This window comes from Papilio machaon, chromosome 7 (genome assembly GCF_912999745.1).
Source record: "Papilio machaon chromosome 7, ilPapMach1.1, whole genome shotgun sequence".
Lineage (NCBI taxonomy): Eukaryota > Metazoa > Arthropoda > Insecta > Lepidoptera > Papilionidae > Papilio > Papilio machaon.
The window spans coordinates 6,157,809-6,184,974 of NC_059992.1; the positions used below are offsets into that span (position 1 = coordinate 6,157,809).

The 27,166-nt window shown below is 35.0% G+C and overlaps 2 protein-coding genes across 2 annotated transcripts in view; both read right to left on the reverse strand.

Moving 5' to 3' along the window:
* Positions 1 to 26,837, reverse strand: part of LOC106714695 (odorant receptor 67a-like) — a 49,394-nt gene extending 22,557 nt beyond the window's left edge. Inside the window, exon 1 of the mRNA XM_014507799.2 lies at positions 26,686 to 26,837. Coding sequence (XP_014363285.2) covers positions 26,686 to 26,768 — 83 coding nt within the window. The 5' untranslated portion in view covers positions 26,769 to 26,837. The remainder of the gene's footprint in view (positions 1 to 26,685) is intronic.
* LOC106711891 lies at positions 14,784 to 17,678 on the reverse strand. Its single transcript, XM_045678541.1, has 2 exons — positions 16,766 to 17,678; positions 14,784 to 15,030 (listed from the first exon to the last, which is right to left on the reverse strand). The coding sequence occupies exons 1-2, from the start codon at positions 17,527 to 17,529 to the stop codon at positions 14,868 to 14,870; spliced, it is 927 nt and encodes a 308-aa protein (XP_045534497.1). The 5' UTR covers positions 17,530 to 17,678; the 3' UTR covers positions 14,784 to 14,867.
* Positions 26,838 to 27,166: the final 329 nt, after the last annotated feature.

Consider the following 27,166-nt stretch of genomic DNA (forward strand, 5'->3'; position numbering starts at 1 on the left):
TTAATTTATTTGGTACCCCTGTAACTAGTTTCATAACAACATTTTTCCTGTAAAATAAATAAAACTGTAGCAAAATATACGTCGGTGAAAAAAGCAGTACGCGTATTTCATGAAAGTTAGTCGATGCAGACTGCTGAATTCCGCAGTCGGTGGCGACGCAGAAAAACTTGTTTTACGATTTCCGTTTGGAAAACTGTCGCCTTATCGAACAGTTAGTGGGCGAAAGAATCTATTATTTACGGCACTTGTTGTAACTTGTTACAGAATTGTCTATAAATATTGGAAATTTAACGGTTATTGGAAAACATACAATAACCTTTGAGACAATATTATAATATTCGGTGAAATGTAGTTAAAGTTTTTTTTCGTTATTTGATAAAATTATAGTGCTTTTTTATTCTATCACACACTATGTAGAAATTATAGGAAGATTCCTTTAACAGTTTAAGTTTAAAAATTATTTAAAGACTGGAGAGCGCACGTCCTTAGGATCTTGGTGTAGAATTAAGCCGAGAAATAAACACAGAGGGCGTAATTATTAAATGACAGCGCGGCGGTTAATGAGACATGATATTTCGTAACAACCTAACGAATTATAATGCAATTAAACAAAACAACATCTGTAATTCTGATTTATAAAATAAATAAAATTATAAAAAAATGTATACATTGGCCCTGCAAATTTTCCGCACGATAGGTTCCCTGCCCCCGATGACACCGTACGTGTTACTTTTAACAAAGGGCCAATCCATGTGAAATGACATAGGCTGACAGCATCCAAACGACCGCCGACGAACATTATCGCAAAATACCCTTAACTCGATTCGTTCATATAATATTCATGACGCGATGCAATCTTTCAAAAATTGACACCTTTTTGTCCGGGGTTAGGGGACCCTTCATTGGTCGAGACGAACAAGTTTTTTGTATTTGCGCTGGTGAATAAATTACGTCAGCCAGGAGTTCGCTACGATTGTTCCCATTCATTACGACTTGTAAATTTTTGAGAACGATACGTTGTTATACAAGACAGATTTAAATAACAATCATAGTGAATACAAATTGAAAAAATAATAATACTACAATTTGGTTAAAGTAGTTTTTAGACTTTATGAAACCAAAGACATGAAATTTTACATGGCTTAAGTTTTTTTATTTTTAATGAAAACAATTTTATTTCACTAATTAAGTAAATAAAATTAATAAACAAGATCATCTATTTCACCATTATACAAATGTTTATATAAACAATACTGTTTTAATAAAAAATAATCTTATTTAATTCTAATTTAAATTCAATTAAGACACTCCGAATTGGAGTAAACATTTCATTGGTCCGATTACACTTATCAATCAAATCAAAATAAAGTGTATTCTAGCGTTCAGTGAGGTTCGGTCCGCGAATACATTAGTGATATTGGTCAATAGAAGAGTCGGGAAATTTTTAGAGGGTTGACCTATGTACACATTACTTAGTAATAAAGCTTTAAAACAAATAGCAGGATCCCGGGAGAGTTCTTCAGCGGGAGTGGAGAGTATATCAAATAAATGGGAGGTGAAGCAAGGACGGTCCTGCGTCACTCCCGACCGCGTAACTCAAGTTGATTGTTTGTTCAACGGACATGGATTTTTCCACTTGATTGTCTGATTTGATTTAGACGAGAGCCGCTTCTTAGATTGCGGTGCAAACAGATTGCTATGAAATAGAAAGCCCAATACGAAGCGCTTAATGGACGCCGCATTATCGGTTAGGGACCTAAATAAATATGTTAATATTTTGTAGAAATCCGTACTCATTATTAAAACTAAAAAGGTAACATAAAAAAGCGTACAAAATATGTTTCTAATGTTAAGTTTTTTTTATTTGATAATCGATTCTCTCGTGGAGATGGAACAGTACGAAAAACAGTTAATGTGTACTCAATTTGAATTTTAATTGGGAAAAATTAATATAAAACAATTTTTTTTTTTTACCTATATAGTATATCTTATTATATAGCATTAGGTTAATAACTATTAAACCCAAAGATTATTAATTGAATGTTAATTAGAAAAACTTGACTTTTACAGCTGATCGTTTAATAATAAAAAATACTGTGATTTATTTTATAAAATGCGTATAATATCAGATAGTTATCCTCCCTTTGTAACGCTCTCCGACAATCTCTGCGCGTTGACAAGCGTTTCAAATCTCCATCATTGTCCAGTTGTCATTAGGCTTTTGTCTTGTCTCCCCTTCTTAAGTTTTCCTTTGCGGCTTACCTCGCGTAAACACGGTCTTGTTAAATTGACAATTATTTTTATAACAATAGATAAAATATAAAAGAAAATTTAGCTTATTTAAAGCTATGGTGTTTTCGAATTTATTGGTATACTTTTTAACATAGCAACATTTTTATAAGTTATTTAAATTTGCCCAAAAGGGAGTGAAAACTTTTTCATATTACCATAACCATTGGAATTGTTAAAGTTGTTGGTTTAAGTAATGAATTTGGAGACTTGTTATTTTGCAACATTTTCATTGTATATTTTAAATGCTCACCATTCGCTAAAGCCTTGTGTCACATTGCAACAAAGTCTTAACGACGCGACGCCGACGCCGCGACGTCAACTGCAAATGGACGTGGATTGACGTCACATTTATTTCGTTGACATCCGGCGTTCTCCAATAGATTTATTTATTTCCGACAGAACTAGGAAATGCTATTATAATGGGAATGTATGGATACAGTGCTTTTAATTTGACGTCATGTTCAGTGATTGTCTTTTATTGTTTGCCATTTATTATGTCTTCCAATATATTTGTGTTATATCATACTTCATACTAATATTAATGCGAATGTTTAGATGGATGGATGGATGTTTGTTTGTAGGTATCTCCAGAACGACTCAACGGATCACAATGAAATTAGGCATAGATGTGGAACAAAGTCTGGAAGAACACATAGGCTACATATTAAGTTTTTTTTAATTCCGCGCGGACGAAGTCGCGGGCGACAGCTAGTAGTCCAATAAAATGAATATAAGGATGTATCTAAAATAAAAAGGCGTAGACAAATTAATGGTTCTTTTGTAGGTGATGCAAATTTATGTACATTTCATGTGGTTAAAACATTGTACGCCAGTCGCTGGGGCCTAGTCGGTTAATTAAAGGGATACAACGAACAGCTAAATTGGAAGTTGGGACGTCTGTTTTTTGTTGTAATGCTGGAATACGAACATTTTCCATAATTTTCCCGTTAAGACTAAATAATTACGACTAATAGTAATTATTCAATGTCATTAAAAATTGTCTAATAGGCATTTATTTCATTTACAGATTTTGTCCAATTTCGTGCATTTATAAAGAACTGGCTGCCGGCCACGAATCCGTCCGCGTGGAATTAAAAAAAAACCATACCAAATTTCGTCGAGATTCGTTGAGCCGTTCTGCAGATACCTTCAAACAAACATCCATCCATCCATATAAAACTTTCGCATTTATATCATTAGTAAGTTCAATAAAGAAAGCAACGCAACTGTAAACAATTTTGACGAATCTATGTTTTGGTTAAACACAAAGTATTAGATGTTTCTTCTACTTATATAAGATTTGTATTCATACTTTTGTTCAATTATATTTCTATTTTAATGAGCACTATATCCTAATAAGGTCTTAGTACATTTTTATATTTTCTGTGTTCACCTACGTGTCCGAGCACGCGTCGTAATGATCGGCGTGCACAACGTTAAGTCAATTACCGCCTACGAGGCTCGCATTGTAATCTCACAAACACTATTTTATCTACATTATTAGATAATGTCGTGCCACGTTTGCGTTACTAAAAGCTTCTCGTAAATGAATTAAAGTTTGCAGAACGTTCGAAATTTAAGTTGTCAGGCTAGATTTACGACGAATTCAATTAAGATTTTTATTTTAACTTTAATAATGGAATTCAAAAAAGAAAAATAAAATTGTTTCTAGTTTAAAATATTGCATGCGCCAGCAACAACAATTGTTGCACGAATGGGTCGTCTCAACTGTTGCAAAAAAACCACAAAGAAGACAGGCGTGAAGTGGAAGTAATTCCGCGTTTTGTCTGATGAGGCCTAATTTTAGTCCTTTTCCTCTTTCTACTCTTTTATTATAAGGAAAGGATGGAATGGGGACGTGAATTTGACGATGATGGGGACGCGTTTGAAGGAGAAATATATTTCTATGAGTCCTCCTCCATCGATTAGGCAAAGCATCTGCAATTGCGGATGTCTACAGGAAGCGGTGGCTTCGCTATTTCGGCGAATTTGGATAGCCGCTTGCTAGTTTGCCACCTTATATAGTAGAAAAAAATCTCAGTAATCTCTGTGAACTCTGTTTTATTTCCAGATACTTTCACTAAGCTCATGTAACAGCAACTTACGTAGTACAATTATGATGGACCGTCTAATCGGTATTAAAGCCACGAAGAGTGTAGTTGCTCGCGGAACTAATTTTGTTCAATTTCATATAATGGCACAAAGTTACGTTTATTTTACGTTCCATAACAGTCTAGTTGAGCGGCCGCGCTTGTCCCCTGGGCATTGCCTCGTAAACGATAATACGATTGCTCGCAACGATTAAGAATATGTATTTTTTTACTTGTTTATAGATCGGATTAAAGTATCAAGATGTTTTAAGATACGTGTCAATTATAAGCTAGTATATTACAAGCTTTTATTTAGTTTAGTTTTAGTTCGTACTAAAACTAAACTAAATAAAAGCTTGTACCTATCTTACCTACTTGCGGGACTACCCGATGTTTGGCATCAACATCTGGCAAATTTAACTTCCCAGTTTCCGATTGAATTGAAATTTTACATACATATCTGACGATAGACTTTCAAAGTGGCCATAGGAACTTCTCAATGAAACGATACAAGCTCATCGAGTTTGTGCTCATTTTTTAAATTGTCTTCTTTTCAGTCACCTATAAAGTGGCACGTATAAAGGGAACAAGATGTGGTAAGTAAAGATTTAATACTAAGCTGATATGTTCCAATTATAATAACGAATGTAATTTTTAATACAATAGATGTACTTACAAAATAGTGCAATAAAGAAAATAAGCAAATATCTCTTCTTTTAAAACGAAGGGAGCGAAAGAAATATGTGAATAAGAAACGTGCTCGAGAATAATAAAACAGATATTAAAACAGTACACGGGGTCGATTAGTGCGCTTAGATAGCGACAGTTAAAATGTAGTGATGGCGCCTTTAACGGCGTCTACTGCGTATTTCACCCTTATTATCTATTTACAACCCGCATTTTATTATTGGGGTTAAGATGTTCGGGATAGGGCATAAAAGCTGGTACTACAGAAGGTGGGCGGGGCTAAAACCGAATGGAATCGGACGGTCGTTGAGGGATGTTTTTACGACCATCAAAAGATACTTTGTGAGATGGCATCCGGTAATTTTTGAAAATAACAAATTGATTTGAGATAATTTTGAAAGTTTTTTTTTTACTTTTATATTTTCTGATTGAATAGCAATGAAATATTATCCGTGTAGTCTTGAGTCTTGAAAATTGTATTGAGAAATAACGAATTACTACAATTCTGTCTAACACTTTAACAAAAGTTGGATCACATAGTCCTTAATGTCAAGTGGGATTGTTACCTTTGTCTAATACTATTCAATAGTAAAATACAATATTCTTGACAGTTTCCTTATAATTTTTAACACAATTATATAGTTTAGAGTTTATTAAAATATTTACAATAAATTGCCTCGAGTGCTGCGTCAGGATTGTACAGCTGTTCACAAATCTCTTTGCTACGTGCTCAAGCGGCGCCGGTCGCTGTTTAGCGCTAATGAACCAGCTTTGCCACTCCAACAACTTATTGTACACTGTTTATAGTTTGAGTGTCCGACGTTTGAATAACGTTTTTTTTGTTTGTTTTTTTTTTTAATGTTGATGTTAATTGTATAAGGCAGAATGTTAATTTTAAAATTAGGAACACAAGTCAAACTCGTCAATTCTATTATTTTAATAAAATATAGTGAATCTCTCAAAAATTAGCATTTAACTACCTCATCTCTTAGCGAAAATACTATACAATGTTTGGAATCCATTTGAACATTCTAAAGAAGAACAGAATTATTTTGTACATAGATTGCTTTGAAATATCCTAGACGGCAAACGAATGTTTAATACCACACTATACGACAAAAACAAATCCTAAAAATACGATAAACTATTTTGCGTCCTTCGTTTAATTAATAGTAACTCGAGTTAACCGCGTTGTTAACTTTATTAAGAGTTATTAGCATTGAAATATTAATAAAATAATCGCGTGGATAACATATTTAACAGAAGGCGTTAAAAGCTTCATGATTATTCACAAGGCGTTTTTAATTAAACAAGTCGCGCCAAGTTTCAGCACCACATAAAATTTTATAACCCTTTAATAAGACATAAAACTCCCATCATCCCCCCGCTCTAACTGCGAATATTAATGATTACAACCACCGCAACATATTTTACACTTTTCTTGTTAAATTTAATGAAATAACTTCACCTCTCCTTTGAAACATTACAATGCGATTTCTTGCGTCAGTGAGGAAGCGACTTAGAAATCAACGCATTTCTGTAATTTTACCACCACAACAACATAACGTCGCCAGTAGCCCGGAGTGGCAGAGAGAAGTTACTGTTACATCAACGCATTCATGTCTCGTCGGTTTCAGTTGCTCAGCTATGATTATTACGTTATGTATGAAGTTTGCATTTGTTTTTGAATATGTCTTTTGATAATTCTGTTAATGAAAAGATTACTAAATAATAGTAAATTTTTATACTAATATCAGTAAGAATGGTATAGAATTTACGACAGTGTATCTGTATCTTATTAGAATTTGTTCACGAACTTTTAATGGTCGAATAATCGAAGTTTTATATCACCACGCACTAAAAACTCACTGTATACTTGTGCAATAAAAGCAGTGAAGCGGTGACATGTAAAATATTAAAACTTAGTGTCGCGGAGTAATTCTACGAGCGGTACAATAAAATAGCAGATAAAGTAAAATTTACACAGTTCCAACTATTTGCATGTAAACAGCTTTGTTTTATAGCGAAATAAATACAATATTTCTTGTTTATACGTTGTAATTTGTAAAATGGTTTAGACTGAGTATAAAATATTTTTTTTATGGCAATTTATATTGTGTAGTAATTCTTTGTCGACGGTCGAGATTTTTCATTACCTTACCGACTAGAATCCATGACGTCACAGAACTCAACGAACAGATTCGATAAATTTTACTTATCTTTGCGAAGTCGTACACCGGTCACCTTTCCGAACTCGTTACGCAATTGTCTAAAATTACTAGTTTATAACGACAAGCCATTAAGTGCTAAGTGAAATATGAATTATATGCGATTGTCTAGACATTCCATTGTAAGAAAAACAAATTAATTTACCTCGCTATTGTTGTTGCGCCAGTCGAAATGTGCTCTCCACTATGAATTTATGTTCTCTATTGAATTATAGCGTAACCTCCAAAAATGAGAAAAACGAACGCTAAATAACGCATTTCACTAGAAAATTATCGTTAGCTATTGTGAAACGAACCGAGAGAATTTATGATTTTTATTTATACACATTTTTAAAAACGTTGACCTTTAATAAGTGGAAAATAATTTAAATAAATTTTATGAAAGTTGAAAGCTGAAACATTAATTTTGAGTAAAAATATTTCTTTTACTTTCGAGGGATTTGTTACTCTAACAAAGGTTAGTGGTAATTTGATAATAAGTTACCATGTCATATAAAAGAGCTTATAGGAATATTATATTCTATAGAAATACTTATATACTATACTTATATGTATCCATATATTTTTAAAACTCTGAAAAAGACAATGGTTATAAAATAGTTACAGCAGACGTTGCTTGATGCGAACTCATATATCTTACTCATATTATAAATGCGAACGTTTGGACGGATGGTTGTTTGTTTGAAGTTATCTACGGAACGGCTCAATGGATCATGATTAAATTTGGCACATATGTAGAACATAGTCTGGAAGAACACATAGGCTACTAATTAAATTTATTTTTCTTAATTCCGCGCGGATAAGTCGCGGGCTATTGCTAGTCATGCATAAATCGAAAACTTGGTTGTTATCAATTGTTGAATTAAATTGTCTTTACAGCTATCAAAGTTGCTATTATATTACAGGGCGATTGTCACAGATAATAAATCTGGATAATATTTTACACAACATTGTGTCAAGTCCTGTTGAAGCAGTAAGCAGGGTAGTAACAAATCTGTCGTTACCGCGGCGGGGGATCGAGCCTCTTCATAATTTAATTACGAAACTATATTGCGGGTGACATTTCACCATGTTTTGTACTGCAATGCGGTCTACCGTGATGATCTCATTTTGTGTAATTTAATAAATATCCAGACATTAAGCAGATAAACACGCAATTTAATAGAATCTATAATCACAGATCTCGAGTCTCTTTGAATATTATTTCAAATAAAAAATGGTTTAAGTGAAATTACAATTTGAGTTATTAAAATAAAATTATACATGTATAGAACAGCTCGTATGAAAAGTTGAAGTTGGTAATTAAAACTTTACATTTACATTGAAGATTGAAAACTCGTCGATTTATATTTCATGTAACTAATCGAGAAATCATTCAAATATGAATTTATTTTAAAGTTTTATGTTCAAGCACTTACGTTACGCTTAGCTGACTCCGATATAGTAGACGATATTCATTATATTAGGTCTTTACATATGAAATTGGCGTTTTTCGTACTGGCCACTTTAATCACGAATTTCTCCTCTTTGGTAAGGAATTCCAAATTCAAATTTGTACAGCTATAGACTCATGTATTTGTGGTTCGATGACCGTCATTCATTTGTTTTTTTTCTTCTGTTTTTTTCTGTTTGCGTCACTCATTTTACAAAATGGAAAACTTAAAATATCGCATTATTTACGAGTACGAGTTCCGCCGTGGCACTAGTGCTGCGGAAACGACTCGAAGGGTGAATAATGTGTATGGCGGTCGTGTTGCAAAAGAAAACACAGTTCGTTTTTGGTTCCAACGTTTTCGTTCTGGAAATTTCGATCTGTAGAACAAGCCCCGTGGACGGCCTGAGACTCAAGTTGATAATGAAGAGTTGAAGGCTATTGTGGAAGCGGATCCATCGCAAACCACGTCCGAGTTAGCTGCAGGCTGCGATGTTAGTGATAAAACTGTTTTAATTCACTTGAAGCAAATTGGGAAGATTAAAAAGCTTGAAAGGTGGGTACCTCACGAATTGACTGAAGCAAACCGGCAAACGCGCGTCGACTGTTGCGTTACATTACTAAACCGGCACAATAATGAAGGTATTTTAAACCGAATCATTACCTGTGATGAAAAATGGGTTCTTTACGATAATCGGAAGCGCTCAGCGCAATGGTTGGATCCTGTCCAGCCAGCCAAATCCTGCCCCAAGCGAAAATTAACCCCAAAAAAGTTACTTGTAAGCGTTTGGTGGACTAGTGCCGCTATTGTTCATTACAGTTTTCTCAAATCTGGCCAGACTATTACGGCTGATGTCTATTGTCAGCAATTGCAAACCATGATGGAAAAGCTAGCGGCTAAACAACCTAGGCTGGTCAATCGCTCCACGCCACTGCTGCTTCACGACAACGCTAGACCACACACTGCGCAACAGACGGCTACTAAATTAGAAGAGCTTCAATTGGAAAGTCTAAGACATCCTCCGTACTCCCCGGACCTTGCTCCAACAGATTACCATTTTTTTCGAAATTTGGATAACTTCTTGCAAGGGAAAAAATTCAACTCCGATGGGGCAGTCCAAATCGCCTTCAAAGATTTTATTGATTCCCGTCCGACTGGTTTTTTTAGTAAAGGGATCAATGAACTACCTATGAGATGGCAAAAGTGCATAGAAAATAATGGTTCATACTTTGATTAATTAAATATATTATATTAAAAAATATTCGACTTTTTGTTCCTCCCATACAAAACGCCAATTTCATATGTAAGGACCTAATATTAAGGAAATTTTCACAAGTAAATACAGCGTTGTGGTGTGCTTTAGTTTGCTATTGGAAAAAAAAATCTACTACGAATTATTTTTTCTTAGTAGAGACCTTATCTCAATTATTTTCTGTACTGTCCTTATTTCCCCTTGCTTGATACTTGTACATGGCGGTGATTGACTTTAGAACACAAATACGAAACACATACATAAGATCTATATTAGGAAATAAAAACAGTCACAGTTTTAGCATAAACGTCGTCCTTTTTTTAACTACATTCAAATTTAATCTCGCTGAGTGCGACCGTGATTGACGATATTTTACGATCGGCGCGGACCACTCTCCTGTTTACACCGTCCCCCAGCTACCATACCAACTCACTATTTGCACTCTTTACTACATAGATGCCGCCTATGTATATAAATTACCGAGAAGATTTATGTACTTTCGTACGTTTAGAGTAAATAAATTGAATGTCGAGTTACAATTTTGTAACCAATGTAAAGCAGCAAACTAGAGTTTTCGGACATACCTTAATTTTCTTTGTAGATGAAGATTCGCAATATAGAAAGTTCAGAAATCTACCCAAAAAAAAATCCTAAACAATTTACTATAGATAGGATTTAAAGTCTTGTTACTAATAACACTAAAGCTATCATTGCTGGTTTCTTGGTTCCTTTCTGAATGGTTCTCTTTGTTTATTTATCGAATAGAAAACCCTTTAATGTTATCCACTCGTTCCTAATGGCAATGTTTTGGTCGGCGGCTCTGTGCGGACGCGCGATTTTAATTATTTTCGTTCAATTTACGAGTGGCCATTAAAGGAGAGGTCCCCTGCGACCCATTAGCTAGAGCTACACTTGTTTGCAGTCCGAGTCTTGTTGATAAGTTTGCAGCGTTATATTTTACCCGGGACAAGAATTAGTGTTTAATCTGACCCAAGTCCGAGGCGGGATAATGGTCGCTCTGTGATATGCGATATTTTATTTTAATAATAAATAAAGTCGGTGAAGTTATGGAAGAACATCTTACCGTTTTTATATCAAAGGAACACAACAATTTTGATATGAAAAGTTAATAATTTTGTTTAGAATAAGGGACAATTTTAATAAGTATCTTTTATCAAACAACCCTCATTTTTGGGTAAAATTTACGAAATGACTCACAATTTACCATCGATACGTTTTCAAAACTAAATTTTCTATATGAAACCACTTCAGTAATCCATAGTCGTTTATATTAGAACCAATCGATTTACGAACACCGTGCATGGTATTTATAAAGGCAAAATGAAGCTGTCATCGGAGAACTTAAGATGGGTCCATCAATCACAGAGCGATGTGAGCGCGTGACGTTTTGTCAAATCTTATCTTTTGACTGGTCCAACGGAGCGGGTAATAGCTATTTACCTGATGCCAGCCCGTGCTTGCGGGATTATCATGTCCCATTTTCGATTTTGATTCTTTTTGGATTTGAAAGATTAGAGAGGGTCGCTCGTTTGTCGCAATTTCGATCGTATTAATATTTAAACTTTGCGTTTAAACATTAATGTAACATTAAAACTGAACTTAGATACTTGTTTAAATAATAATAGGCTTTAAATTTTTAATACGTACGAAATAAGGGACAGATTTTTGTAGCGAGATCAATTCTTATTTTAGTAATCTCGTATTGACTTCGTTGATTTTATTCCGTTTTGCTTACGTGCATACATCTACTCAAGAGATGTACAATATATTAAACCTAGATAACATTTTTTTTTCAACACGAAAGAGATTAAATGTCTGCAAGATTGCAATAAAAGAGAATTAGTAACTAAATAAGATAAGAGCTAAGCGAAATTGAATTTAATAACCGGCGCGTCACTTAGAAATATACAGAGTATGCAGCAGCGAATTGTAAAACCCTAAAGAATTTTTTCATGCGAAATAATTTAACTTCGCGACGAGACTCTGAAAAAGTTAAAATTCATTTCCTTTCCTCGATAATTTCGCCTACTCTTCAAAGAGCGGTGAGTCGAACTCTCTATTGAAATCGGGACATTATTCATTTAAATGATACTTTAAGAGACTCGCAATTACCAGGACCTGCTTGCACTAATAACTTTACCTACAATTGGCAAATAATTATAATTATCACTGTGACTCTCCCTTTGGTGATTTCAAAAAGGCAAAAGTGCAAAACTTTTCGGTTGCTGCGTCTTAGCTATTAAAATTTCCCCGCCACAAAACCGTCTAAACATCTATGCAAGATTTTGTACTCTAAGCACATTCAAGTAAAGCTTAGAATCGTTACAATACTTTTTTCCAGATAACGATCAAAGGGAATTTTGATTTTATGGTGATAATTGCGGAGAATCCTTAATTATTTGTGAGGGTAAACTTTTATAGAAGTTAATTTAAGGCTGGATGTTCGATTCCTTTTAATGGGTACTCTTTTTACGTAACCTCCAATTTGTTTGGTTCAATAGAATATTCATTAAAGTTGTTGAACTGCCGTGACGTTGTCCCGGCAGATTTTAATGACCGTGACTTGGAATGTTTTGGCAAAGTTTTAGTCAATAGTCAACTCATTATTGACTTTTCAATCGCCTTTGAATAACCAAAGCAACCAAATGGCATGACGGTTATTCGGAAATTTATTTTGTATAATTTGTTACTGACACGTGGAAATAAAAGAAAGAGAGTTGCACTCAGTGCAGTGCAGTACACTTGTTAATTATTTACTGTATTGTGGGTTAATTTAATTGCGCTATTAAGCGGGTATTTAGTAAAATTCAGATAAACTATTTAAGTGACAGTGTAGAAAGTAAAGATTGATTGTGGCTCTAACTGAAACAATATCTATATCAGAAACATTTTTAATTTTAGAGCTCTCCATTAGCCTAAAGCATTCTTGTTTCGATCAAAATATAAAGTAAACAGAGTATCCAGTCCCCCAACCGAAGCTACGTATAAATGAAATATAGATTTATATCACACTGACGCCGAGCCCTTTTAGTATTCCCCCTCGCAAATCCTGTTGAGTATCTAGCTGTAGCTATACCTAGGTCCGCACGGAACCTAGGTATTATGGGCAGCGGGCGGAGGGTCGGGGCAAAAGGGGAAGTAATTATAGGGGGAAACATCAAGTGTGTCACAGGGAGAGTGTGTTGTAAGGACAAAAATATGAGGGGCTGAATGCAGTGGAGGTAAACGTGTCGACTCGCGTCAGTTCACTGTGTCACTGCTGATCTTTTGAAGACATACACTCACATGGGTATAGCTATATTTCAACTACCTTCCGTCCGTGTGTATTTAAATATAGAATCTTATGTTTCTTTGCATAAAATTTTGCAAAAAATGTGAATATTTATAAGTAAATGATTTTAATGTAGTTCGATCACATCTTGAGAACTTACAAAATGCTTCAGGATGTTTTGTGAGAATTTTGTAGATTACAATATTTTAACGCGTTCACATACATCAAGTCAATCATAAGATTGTTTTATAATAACACTCGATTTAAATTGTGACATCAATTAATTAATAGTGGGTTCTGGAAACAAAATCCCCGTTTAAAACATATTGTTATCCTTGTTTTGTCAAAGGTAACGACAGGGATGAAGACACGTTTTATTCAGAGATTTTGGTATCAGAAACCAACGGTAACAGATATAAAACGTATTTATAACACAGGTAAACATTCTCTACAACATTTTATGCGCACAAAATATTCGATTGAACGTCATAGAGAGGAACTATTGGTCCACGCTGGCATAAATATAGGGCTTCGGTGTGTACTTAGATATAGTGTTGAGAGTATTCATCAGTTTGATTGTATCGGGCGGGGTGAAGGCGGGAACGTAGCAGGGGTAGGCGGTCGAGTGACGCAACCCGTTGCCACGCGGGGGTTGCGAATTGCGTCGCATTTCCACAATGCACGAGGTGTACGAATCATCTGATATTTGGATGTGACTTAATAAAGTTTCTTGAAAAGTGTCAAATTTGACATTAATAAATTTGAAGTTTAAAAACAGATCAAAGATAAAAATGAAAGCTTTTTAAGGAAATAGCAAAAAGGTTAGTCGACATCACAGGAGACCGAAGAGCTGGCAGCTACCTCGGACAAAGAATTAGTTTAGCTATTCAAAGGGGAAACGCTGCCAGTATCTTCGGAACCTTGCCTAAAGGGACTCCTTTTAATGATATATTTTAGCTTTTATATTATATTTAATATAGTTTATACTAGTTATATTTCATTAAAATGAAAATATTGGATAGAAACATTATAGAAATCGTGATTTGTTTTAGTTGTACAATCGTGCTTAGTATAAATAATGCCTATTGCGACTGGTGACGATTAATTTTTGTTTGAACTATACATAATTTGACGTTGGTAGAGTAGTGACATGTCTCATTTTAGACATAAGTCCCTTGGTAGGAGGCTGGAAGCATCAGGTTTTGACCGTTGACCGCCTTTAGGCTAATTAATCATAAACTATTATTGATCCACGAGTAGGTCAAGTTGTGTTAGGTGTTCAGTACATGCTCTTGAGTGAGAGAATTTACCACCTTACCAAATATTTTACACATCGCAATAAAAAAAAAAATGTGATCCGTCACGGGACGCCTGGCAGATGTGAAACATCGTGTGTGTACAATATGCATAAAGGTAATATTATTAATATATATATATATTGTTTATTCTATGAATAAAAACTTAAATCTTCACAAGAAGTACATTTATTTTCTACAAATTTTCGTTATCTCTTGTCACGTCGTTGCTATGGTGAAGTCGCGCTCATTCGTCGTTAACATACTCCCCCCCCTTGAAACTTGTGGTTTCAAGAAGCTAATAGGAATCCTTTGTAGGCAGATAGCAGACCCTGTTCAGGGCTCTCTTGATGACGCCCTTGGATGTTGTTACATCAACGACTCGGCATATTCCGTCTGGTCCATTGTGCAGTGCGTGAATACGTCCCAGTATCCACTTCATCGGTGGTTGCTCGTCCTTCACCACCACCATGTCGCCAATCTTTATATCTGTTCTACTGTATTGTTTCCATTTGACCCTCTGCTGAAGCTCGGATAAGAATTCTCTGGACCACCTTGACCAGAAATGTTGTCTCAAGCGCTCCAGCTGCTGGTACCGATTAATAGACATCTTGGTTGTTTTGGAGATGGTAAAGACGACAAAGGACGTCCGATAAGGAAGTGGCCAGGTGTTAGAGCAGTAAAATCGTTAGGATCCGCAGACAGAGGTGTCAGCGGTCTTGAGTTTAATATAGCCTCAATTTGAGAGAAAAGGGTAGTCAACTCTTCAAAAGTTAAGCTAATCCCTGGTCCTAACGTACGTTTTAAATGAAATTTTGCCGACTTTACGCCAGCCTCCCAGATACAGCCAAAATGAGGTGCATACGCGGGACTCAATTTAAACTCTATGCCCTCACCGGCACCGAAGTCAGTGACAGACCCGTTAGCGGCTTTAAGCATTCGACCTAGCTCGTTATTCGCTCCTACAAAATTCGTGCCGTTGTCACAGTGTATCATTCGTGGTTTTCCGCGTCTAGATATGAATCGGCGTAAACATAGAATGAATGAATTTGTACTCAATTCACTCACAACCTTGGCAAGCAATCGCGCACCTAATAGAGCACCCTTTAACTCCAGCCTAGGTATAGTCAATTCAGGTTTTAATTTGGCTACCTTTGTTTTGGCGCAAAACAGATGGACTGCAGTCCTGCCTAATCTGTCAGTGGACTTGAGGTACAAACACACTGCGTAAGCCATTTGCGAAGCATCCGTGAAGCAATGTAATTCCATACAATTTGGAGCCTGACAAGCGACGTGCCTAGGAACATCAAAGGTGGATAAAGCGTGTAAATTACTAAAAAAATCTTGCCATTCTTTCGCGATTTTATTTGGAATAGGATCGTCCCAGCCGTTTTTTTAGCAGCCATAATTTTTGTAGCAACATTTTGGGAATTATAGTGGTAGCTGACAACAACCAAGAGGATCAAATAGTTTTGACGATGTTGAAAGAATATTACGTTTAGTAAAGATTGGATCAACGTCGCTCGTAGTTAAAAAACGTAGCGTATCAGTCTGAGGAGACCAGTTAAGACCTAGAACCGTAGACTCTTTACAGAAATCCTGACCGTCATTGGTTGTAGGGATATCATTGAAAATATCAGGTACATTCGTACGGAACTTCCGCAATGGCAAACAAGCTTCTGATAGTTTATTAATTACTTGTTTGACGTTACGTTGTAATTCTTTATTAATTACGAAAGGGAAGTCTCGATATTGCGTGTAAAATGACAAGCCTTATTAAGGGGTCCAAAACCTACACCGGTTGGTCCAGATATCAACCACCCCAACTCGGACTCCTGAAGAGTGGGCTTGTTTCGCCCGAGTCTTATTTGTTGATCGCGTACGATCTCCCAAAACACGTCCGCTCCCAGTAGCACATCGATGTCGGAGGGACTAAAGAAGCTCGGGTCAGCTAGCTCAATGTTCGCTGGTAAGTTGAACGTCGATATATCTATTTCTACACATGGTAGTCTTGTAGTTATTTGCGGTATAATATGACAAGGTACGTTTACATGGAAATTATTAATACGAGATTTAATTTGTAATGTACATTGCTGAGAAATAGTACTTATATTATTATTAATGTCAGATATTTTAATCGGATAGTTGGTTTCAGAGATGGATAAATTTATTTTCCTTTGCAGATTTTGTGAAATAAACGACGACTGGCTGCCATTATCTAAAAGCGCCTTAACAGAAAAATATTTATTCGAGATTGGGTCTAAAACGTCGACTTGCGCAGTACATAATAACACTGGGCCGGGCATCACGGCGGACAACGAAACTTCGGTATTATTATCGTCGCCGTGAACGCTGCCGGGTGAGTGAGGTAGTTCACTGTCTTTGCCTGGAGAATGAGATAGAACATTATCTTTAATTAATTTAGTATTACCTACCTCTTCCATATGCAAAAACGTATTGTGTTTTATGTTACATAGACGACAGCATTGACGAAAGCATCGAGAGGGACGATGGCCCGGTCGCAGACAGTTGGCGCAAAGATTAAGTCTGGCAACTTCACTCAACCGAGTTTCCACTCTCATGTTTCTAAACTGATCGCAATTATGTAATAAATGATTCCCTTTGCAAACAACACAAGATTTATTATTTGTGCGTTTATTGGTTATTACAAAGGATCTTGTTACTTTTGGATCATATCTATGAGAACCTTTTTCGTATTTAAAATTATCAGATTTGTTAAATTGTAGTGTTTCTAAAATATCAGCTCGATTACGAAGAAATATATAAAAATCGTCCAGGCAGAGAGAGTCCGGTAAAGAACTTCTATATTCCTCCCATTTACAACTAGTGACGCCATCTAGTTTGGTCGTCATCATAAATATAATTAATGTATCCCAAGAATCGGTCGGTTCATTTAAAACATTAAGTGATCGTAAATTTTTGGTAAAATAATCAATCATATAACGCAATGATTGGTGAGATTCCTTAGTAAGAGGTTGAAAGGAAAATAATGATTTCAAGTGATTATTCACTAACAGCCTAGTATTATCTATCGTACCTATTACAAAGCATCTCCCATGCTAATTTATAATTTCCAGCCGTAAAAGCAATTGAGTTTATGACGACAATAGCGCCATCTCTTAGCGAGGAACGTAAATAGTGAAACTTTTTAATCTCTGGAATTATAGTCATTTTCATTTACTAATGAATTAAACGTATCACGAAATTCTAACCATTTTAATGAATTTCCGTCAAAGTGAGGCAAATCTATAGTCGGCAATTTGATATTAAATGATTTGGAGTGTTTGGATGAATGTGAATTAACTACCAAATCATTTTCGCCATTATTATGAAAGTTATGAAACCCTTCAATATATTTTTTCACTTGACAGATTAATGAACCAAAATTATCTTCCATAACATCCCTTTCATTTATCTGTTCTTCAGAATCAGAAGACAACATTTCGATCTTTCCTTGAATTTCATCAGATTGCGACATTAATGATTGGAACCGATCTGGTTTAAATTGAAGTTCATCAATTTGTATTTCAGTAATAGTTTTATAGTCATTCGTTTTGACATTATTAAAATGTTTGGTGAATATAGTAATTCTCGATTTTATGGTACTACGAGCACGGACCAGTGCCTTTAAGTCTTCGGCCATTGTTAAAATCAAGATAAATTAAAAATACGTACGAGCGAATAACGTGCTAAGTAAAGCGAAATAAACAAAGCCAAACCGCGCAGACTATTGCTAAAAGAGCAAAACGGCCAGTCAGCTGATCCCGATGCGGACACCGCGGTGGCGCGGTGATCGGTGACAGCGAGGCTCAGCGCACTCGGCTGACCGGCAGAACTACGGACAGCAGCACGCAGGATCTGGAGGCTGGTGCAGCGGCGGCAGCTGGAGTAGTCGGCATACACCGATATACTAACTGCGATTTACAAAGTATAATGTAGCTATGATTTCTTTAATAAGAACGCCACATACTTATTTTTTGGATGTATAGGCGTACATAAGTGCGCGAAATCAATTTTTATTTCGATTCTAAACGAAATTAAGCAAATGGAGACAAATTAAACTGGAAAAAGTCAAATTAGAATTTACGTTTTTAACTAAAATTGTTACTTCCTTTGTCGTTTGTCAAAGTCCAATGCAGCAATCCTTTATCGTAATAACTGTTCTTAATGATTTGTTCTTGACGTCCATCCACGTCGAAGCCTGGCGCACGGAAACGGTCTACTTCCACAACGGGAGTCGTCGGGTACGAGTAAACCACGTTGTCCCCTCAGCCTTTATTCTCCAACGTCCCCAGGTAGCGTCGGTTCGTTGCCGTGATGTATATTCTTCGACGATTATTTTAATAAATAATCGGACCTTTACATCACGTCGGCAGGGTCACCAATGTTTATTCTATGAATAAAAACTTAAATCTTCACAAGAAGTACATTTATTTTCTACAAATTTTCGTTATCTCTTGTCACGTCGTTGCTATGGTGAAGTCGCGCTCAACAACAAACAATATTAACAATATTCTAAAACACGATATTGAAGTTTTTCTAATAGCTTAATATATATGCAAAGCAACGATTTAAAATGTTCGAGGTTCCGATCAGTTCAATTATCGGGGTTCCTTCATCCTGTGGAAAGTCCCCGGAGACAAGGACGGAAAGCATCATATTATGGTGGATTCAGGCCGGGTTCGGTATATATGATGTATACCTTAGTATAGCTTGGCGACCGTCGCCACGGCAAGCGTCGCCAACTCAACGATTCGGTTTACAAGTGATCCTATAGATGTTTCACATCAAAAATAATTCTAACTTCATAGCATTGCTCTGTAGGAACCCTATACGTATGATTATCTGTAGATTAGACCGGGCGGGGGACCTGAGCGGGCGCTGGCGTTGCTAGGCTACGGGGGACCTATCCCCAAGGTCAAATGTTTTATAAGCATCTGTACATATGAATGATTAAATTATGGCCGCGAGGGGAGACGCTGTTAGAATTTTGTAGGTAATCGATTTGTTATCAAGTTATGTTTGTTCCAATTTCGTTTTACAAATCTTTTGATTGAATTAATAAATTTTTAAATAAAAGTTTTAAAGAGTTACTTACATGTCTTCCAAAATAGGTAAACAGAATTCGTATATATTTTGTGATAATAATTAGTACATAAAAAGAAGTTTTATACCTGACAAGCTTTGACATCAAGTTTCAAGAAGCTTTATCCGTGGACACAACCTTCAACAGACATTCAAAGTCTTCACTTGCATGGTGGAATCCTTCAAACAGAAATCTTAAAAGAAAAAATAGTTTTCAAGTTTCTGTGTGAATTATAGCGTAGGTTGTAAAATTTTATAAAATTCTCACACCAATAAACATGCTCTCTAGCGTTATTACTTGTAAGACAAAATACAAAGCTCGTTCATACAATATAAAAGTAGATAAACGTGATAGAAATAAAATATCGGGCGCACCTACCCGCCGCTATTTACGTACCCGAGCACAATATTAATGACGATTTCACGCTCGCTCGACTACGATCGGCACTGGCGATGGCAACCGTTTGTATTCGTCGAGCGGTCGCGGGGCGGCTCTGATTTCATTACGTGATTTTTTTTTTCGTCTCTCTTGCAATCCAATAAATCTCGATGCGGCGGTGGCGGGTTAATTAATAATTTAATGACTCGACCGAACGTACCAGTTAGATATCCCGTTAATGGAAATCGAAGTGACAATTTATTTGAAAAAAAAAAAAAGCCAAGAGCTTCATTTGCGTTAGCGTTGGTGTATTCCCGAAGGAATCGTGAGTTTGCGCGAACAAAAAAAACCCTTTACGCGTCAATCCAGAACGTTAACTTTATGCGCGGCTTTTAAAACATTTTTTGTCGTCCTTGGGGTACAATATGAATCACCTCGCACAATCATTTTATGCTCTATCACGCTTTAGTGTGATATCATGATTGCTGATTCTGGAGTACGTCTTTATTATTATTAATATTTTTGTCGTGAAACTTTGAATGAATTTATTTTATTTAAGTTAGTCAAACACTGGTTTTTTTAAATGTATTAAAGCCCAAATGAAGCCATTTATCGGTTGAGGTGTCACAGTCATTGACAGAGATCAGCCCCGTCAGTTCGAATAAAGCAAATACAAAAGCGTTACTTTTTCCGTCCTCCAAATGAGCAATTAAGCGTTTTTTTCCCAAATTGTTCAGGTTGACAGTTTCTGCACTTGGGCAATTGTACCGTTTATTTACGACTTCAATAAACTGATCCTTAAAATTGTTAATGAAAAGGTATTAAACAAGCGAACCCCTCGTAAATAACACGGTGACAGTGCAGCGTAAAGAAAAATGCCGGCCTGTATTTGAACAAATTACTGCCACGATCCTGTGTCGCTCGAGCGTCGGACAGTATAAATTTTTTTATATCGTAATTAACCTAAAAGCTCTGAATGGAATTTAGACTATATTTTGAAAGTGTTTATAAAAATCAAAAACATTTTAGAAAATAATTCAGTGAGATTGTAATATTCGACCTTAATTGATTAACCGTGGGTTCCTGAGACCAAAATCCCCATCAAAATACATAAGTATATCTGTTGTGTCAAAGTTAATAACACGGATGCCGATATATTATATTCATAGACTAGCTGTCGCCCGCGACTCCCTCCACGCTGAGTGAAAAAACTTATTAGTAACTTATATGTTCTACATCTGTGCAGAATGTCATCATCTGTTGAGCCGTTCCGGAGATATTTTCAAACAAACAACAAAACAGAGAACAGAATAAAACAGAACAGATAACAGAACAGAGAACAGAACAAAGAACAGAACCGAGAAAAGAACAGAATAGATAACAGAACAGAACAAAGAACAGAACAAAGAACAGAACAAAGAACAGAACAGAGAACAGAACAGAGAACAGAACAAAGAACAGAACAAAGAACAGAACAGAGAACAGAACAGAACAGAGAACTGTTTTGTAATTGGAACTAATTTGAATTTAAATACTAAAATTTCATTGTACCAATTGAACTCAGCCTAAAGAAGAATTTCTATGCATTTCATTATGAACGAATTGTACCATAGTTTACTCTCGAAATCGGTCTGTGTACCAAATTTCATTTAAATCGCTTAATTTTAATTTAAAATCGATTAAAACTAATTCGCGTGAAAGCGAGACAGACAGACCGACAGAGTTACTTTTGCATTTATAATATGAGTAAGGATTATTGTCTTAGAAACCATCGATAACTAAAAACTAGATTATGGACAATGTTATTGCTAGTGGTTGCCTATTATTCGAAATTCACAAGTAATTAATTTAAGTAAACACTATATTAGAGTTCTTTTGTCAAAGACAGTACCTTTATTATCAATGATTTTGTATAAAACTATATACTTTTTCTCCAGAAAAACTTTCACTGTGTTAAATATGATCCGTTCGTGTTATTTTCTTAAAAAAGAGTGTGTAGAAAGTTTTCTCTTCGCGTATTGACATACTGATTTTTATAATAAGCGTGTTTAATTCAATAAGGCATTATATACATCATTAAAATGATTATGCGTGCGGTAGACCTAATTATGGAGGGTTAATTTTTTTCCTTTCAAGCTTTTATAAGGGAAGAGATGGTAAAGGTATTGGATTTGGTAAAGGTAGGAATGCATTGGAACTAAGAGCAATAGTCACTACGCTATTTTGACCAATTCAACTGGCCGCGTGCTCGTTTGCCACCTTTTGGTATAACAAAAAAATATTTAAAGCATACATTACACACAGAGCTCAGCAATGCACTGGCAACGTACATTAACATCGTGTGATTCAATGTAACGTATAAGCAAAGTTGGAATTCCTTTGTTCGCGCCCCTCCCTTTATTTACCTAGAACGTAATTAAAAAGCCCCTGAACATGTCGACAATGGCACTAATTATATAAATACAAGTTTAAAATAAATGAAGCTAAATCAACGTTCAAAGACAATGAGCTGCTATATTGTGCACTATATTAAGTCTTTCTAGATTTTTTTTAAATTGAAAAGACGTTGTTTTTACATTTTTGCTACTGTGTCAACGGAGTTTCTTGCTTCCAATCACATTTTCAGCAAAGTAGATTATCTGAAATTTCTTAAATACTCCATTTCATCTAAATAATGCCATTTTATTCTTGGCACAAATTAACCAATTTATCTGTTTTTGCAATAAATCAATAATGGCGCAGCTATCTATTATCACTATTAAATTGTTTTATTGCCTCAGAATATCATTTTATGTCCACTTTCATACTATAAGAAGGTTAATCGAAATCTTATTTCATGCAGCAAATGTCCCGTGAACTGTATAAAGCCATCCTGTACATCACAAAGGACGTTCAGGACTGCAGAACACGGAGGCCGGCGCACGGCCGAGCTTACTATTATTGCTCGATAATAGGGAGAGAAGAATACCGTATCCATAGACAACTAAAATAAACCGAACCTAACAACTTTAGAGCTAGATCAAACCATATCTTGATTTTTTATTTATTTATTTAACAATATTTCATTCATCGTATTATGTTAAAAAAATAAATTATAAGCTACCTATGATGTTAATTTAAACTTTATTTTAATAACTCTTAGTACTTCTAGTATTATAAGTAAATGAATTATCCTAAATACTCGTATATTCTTTATGCTTAGATTTAAAAGAAAATCTAGATATAAATGTAAATCTATCTATGCTTAGATTTAAAGATTTTTTTTACTTAAAAAATAAACGTAAGGAGAAAAATAACGGGATAAGAAGATATTCGACTAAAGGCTTCCTTTAACACCGTTTCAGAAAGTGGCTTATTCTGCTTCAACACACTGTACAGAAAGCAGTGTCTTATTTTTACAATAGTTATTTTAACCTTATTCCTTTATAAAAGTGTGTTAGGTTTGTGTAGATATATTCTTCAACTTAGGTATTTTTTTGTATTAAGAATTTAATTTTTGGGCGCCTTCATTTCAGCTGAAACCAATATCACATGCAGATGGCATTGGACCTTTGTCTAGTTGTAGAATGTTACATGTTGTTAATATAAACAATATGTATGTGTAATGTTAGTCTTATCATCGTCACCTGTATAATTAAAACGCGTCAACAATTAGAAAAAACTAATTAGTTCAACAAAGTTTACAAAATAAATTCGGCACACAACAAATTTTTGTCTTAAAATGAAACATTATAATTTACGCTTGTAAGGGTTAGTCTACATTTCGTAACAACTATCCCCTCGTAGCTTTCCCTGTCTACACTTACCCTAATATATTCTGTGTCCATTCTGTAGTCCGGCCTGCGTTGTTCGGATAAATTCTACTCACGTACTACTTTTTTTCCCTTAAAAGAGAACATTGAATGTGCTCTGACTGAAATTGCAGTGTTTTCGTTCCGCCCGGTTGCGTCGAAGGTATTTTGATTCATTGCAACGAAGTTCGATTCTGCTGGCTGACTCTTCTATTTTTAAAGGTATATACTTACTCTGTTCTTTTTTTAGATGTCTAATTATAATGAATTTACTAATTTTAAAATATTTTGAACATTTTACGAAATTATCACGAATCTAGGGGCGCAAATATACCTCAACCAAAAAGAGCATAGCTAAATACATAGTACATTAATTTTAAATTCCATACGGAATTTATTAATAGACTAGGTTGTAAGGTTCAATCGCACAGAAATAATTGATAATTTAATGAAATCTTTCTTAAAAGAAAAGAATTTTACAAGATTCGCATTTATTGTAACGAGTTTTAAAATTCGATTTTAAAAACCACTTCGGTACAAGATTGTGCACAAACAAATCGTAAAGACAGAGTCATAAACACGACGAACACCTTCGTTGATACAAAAGGGAAATTGCTTATTTTACGTCCAAGTCACGGTATTTCTCCAGGTCTTATTATTCGATTGGAACTTAACGTTTTTATGAAACGTTTGGATAAAGTTATAAATTTAATAGAACCTAGACATAGCTCTATTTTCTTTCTTGAAAGATAAATAACAAGAAAATATTTATTTAATTTTCGTATCATCGTGATTCGCTAAAATAAATCTTTTTTACACTAAAATTTTTCAAACACAAAGAAAACACATAATTTACTTATAACAATGTACTTTAATCACAATAACTAAGTTACAACTTAATACTTAGACAAGTTTAAGACTTATGTGAAAATAAAAATAAAAATAGTTGTAATAAAACAGACCTTTTAACAATATCACGTACAAAGTTCAAAACAAGACTAAAATCACGTATCAAGAAAGTTTCAGCTTGATTATTTGGGAGATAATACTAAGATACTTAAGAAAATAGAAAAAAAAATGGTTTAAGTTATCCTTGCGAGAATTTAATAAGCGTAAAGAAGGTATTAGTGTCAAGTTGTATCATCTCAGACGAATGGCCACTGTAAAACTTTACTGAATACTTGTATTCTTGCACGTCTGTGGGAAAACTACAGGTGCAGTCTGGTTACGATCGACTACCAACTTTGTTGATGTCCGAAACTTCGAGAAACTACATCTATCTTTCAAATACAATTTACCGATCTCGGAGATTATTCCTTTTATTATGTTTCGTTGTTGATACAGATTACATTAAATTTAATGTTAAGATAATCGAGTGAAGCACCTTGTTGGAATAGTATTGTTATGAGGCATACCGATATGTTCCGGTCCGCTCAACTTATAAATCATTTATTATTTCCCCGGGCGACGCGCAGATTAAGATAACAATGGATGACAATCTATCAACGGGAGTCCATTTAGGAAGACAAAAGCCAAAGCGAGAGACGATCCCTGTGAAGTGGAGCGTTTTATATTATATTTATCTTTAATTACTACACGACGGCGAACGAAAAAAAAAGAATAAAGCCGAGCGATCCGCAGAATAATGACGTGATCCGTCGTCGAGGGAAAAGAAAACGGAAAACAAATAACGATTTTCTTTTGTTAGCTTATTATTCTCTAGAGCATTCATTACTGGTACCTCCGCGAGTACAAACTCTACTGCTTCAAGTGCAGTAAATACCACTTGAAGAATTAAATTACTCGAATTTCTTTATTAATTTAATGATTGCTGCACTATTTAAGTAGGGTAAAAATACTCGAATTTTCTAAAGAATTATTAGATTAGCCAAACTCGTTTTTGTTTGTAAATTAATTCCATATGAAATAGGTAATCAAAACCGTTTACTAAATAATTCTGTGACTTATCGAAGCAGTAACCTTACGATGAAAACTGGAAGGGTTATACAATTTTATGAGCCGCCAATGTCTCTTGTGTGAAATTTAATTAGGAAGGAGACGGGACAGTCGTGATGTGGTATTTCAATAACGTACTCTCGGCTCCTTCTCCCCCTGCCCCGCAGAGATTTACGACTCTTAAGACAATGTATTAGAACACAAAGCACCGTTAAAATACGAATGTGAATAATTAAAGTTCTATATATCATACTTGCGGTTCAGTCACGCGATTGAGGTATCAGACTGCAAAGAACATTTAATGGTAGTGTACTGCACTTTATTGTTGGGTTTACGTTAAGGTACTGCAAATATGTTTAATAGACGATAAATTACGAAAAATAGTAGAAAAGCAAGTGTTATTAATTTATATTCTTAGGTATAGGTATTTTGCAACAAATTTTCAGCTTAGATAAACGGAAGCAATAACTGCTTTCCCTCAAATTACTACCTCAATGACTTACGCGTCTTGTTGTTAGAAATTTTAACTTTGTACTTAGACCACAAAACTATTAAGGGATACAAACACTATGTTACACAAGAATAATATTACTTCTTTAATTCATCCCTTGGATATTGTTATCCTATGATTTGAAAGTGATGAATGAATGAATGTATAAACCGGCAAAAATTCATGGACTATTGATTCTTCTAACGTGACATGAAATATCGTAACAATTCTATTTTGTAAGTTAATAGAATATAATTTCCGCTATGACAACTGTGACAATTGCCATCGTATCGTCATCTTCAATTTTCTTAAAATAAGTATAAGGGTGTACTTTACAAATTTTAATGCAAATTTATCCTGGAATAGCAGTACTTACTCGCGAGTAAAAACTTACTCTAGTTTGTTCGAATACGCCCGAGGTAGTAGTATTGTCAGAATCAAGTATATTCTCGAAAAATATACTCCAAAATAAACCATTTCTTGATGCAGTGATGTTTATCGCCGGAGCATTATTCCGTCCGTCAATAGCACGACAGTCGCAACGTTAACGCACGAGCCGTCACACACAATGTCTCGAAACTATTTACTGCGCCAAGACCGCGCTGCGAGATGATTGAACCCGATACCAGTCAATTTCTTCAGAGTAGGGTGAATGATATAGTGATGGTCTGCTTAACAGATTGGGATACAAAATTCCTCAATAATTTAACAAGAATAAAATTAAGGGTATAAAAAGGTGAAGGGTGATAATATGTTATAGTAGTTAAATATGAAGTATCATCAGACGCAGGTCTTTTAAAATAATATAAAGTAAAATATTATTATTATAATATAAAATAATTTTTTAATTCTTATTTATTTAGATATAAATTGTT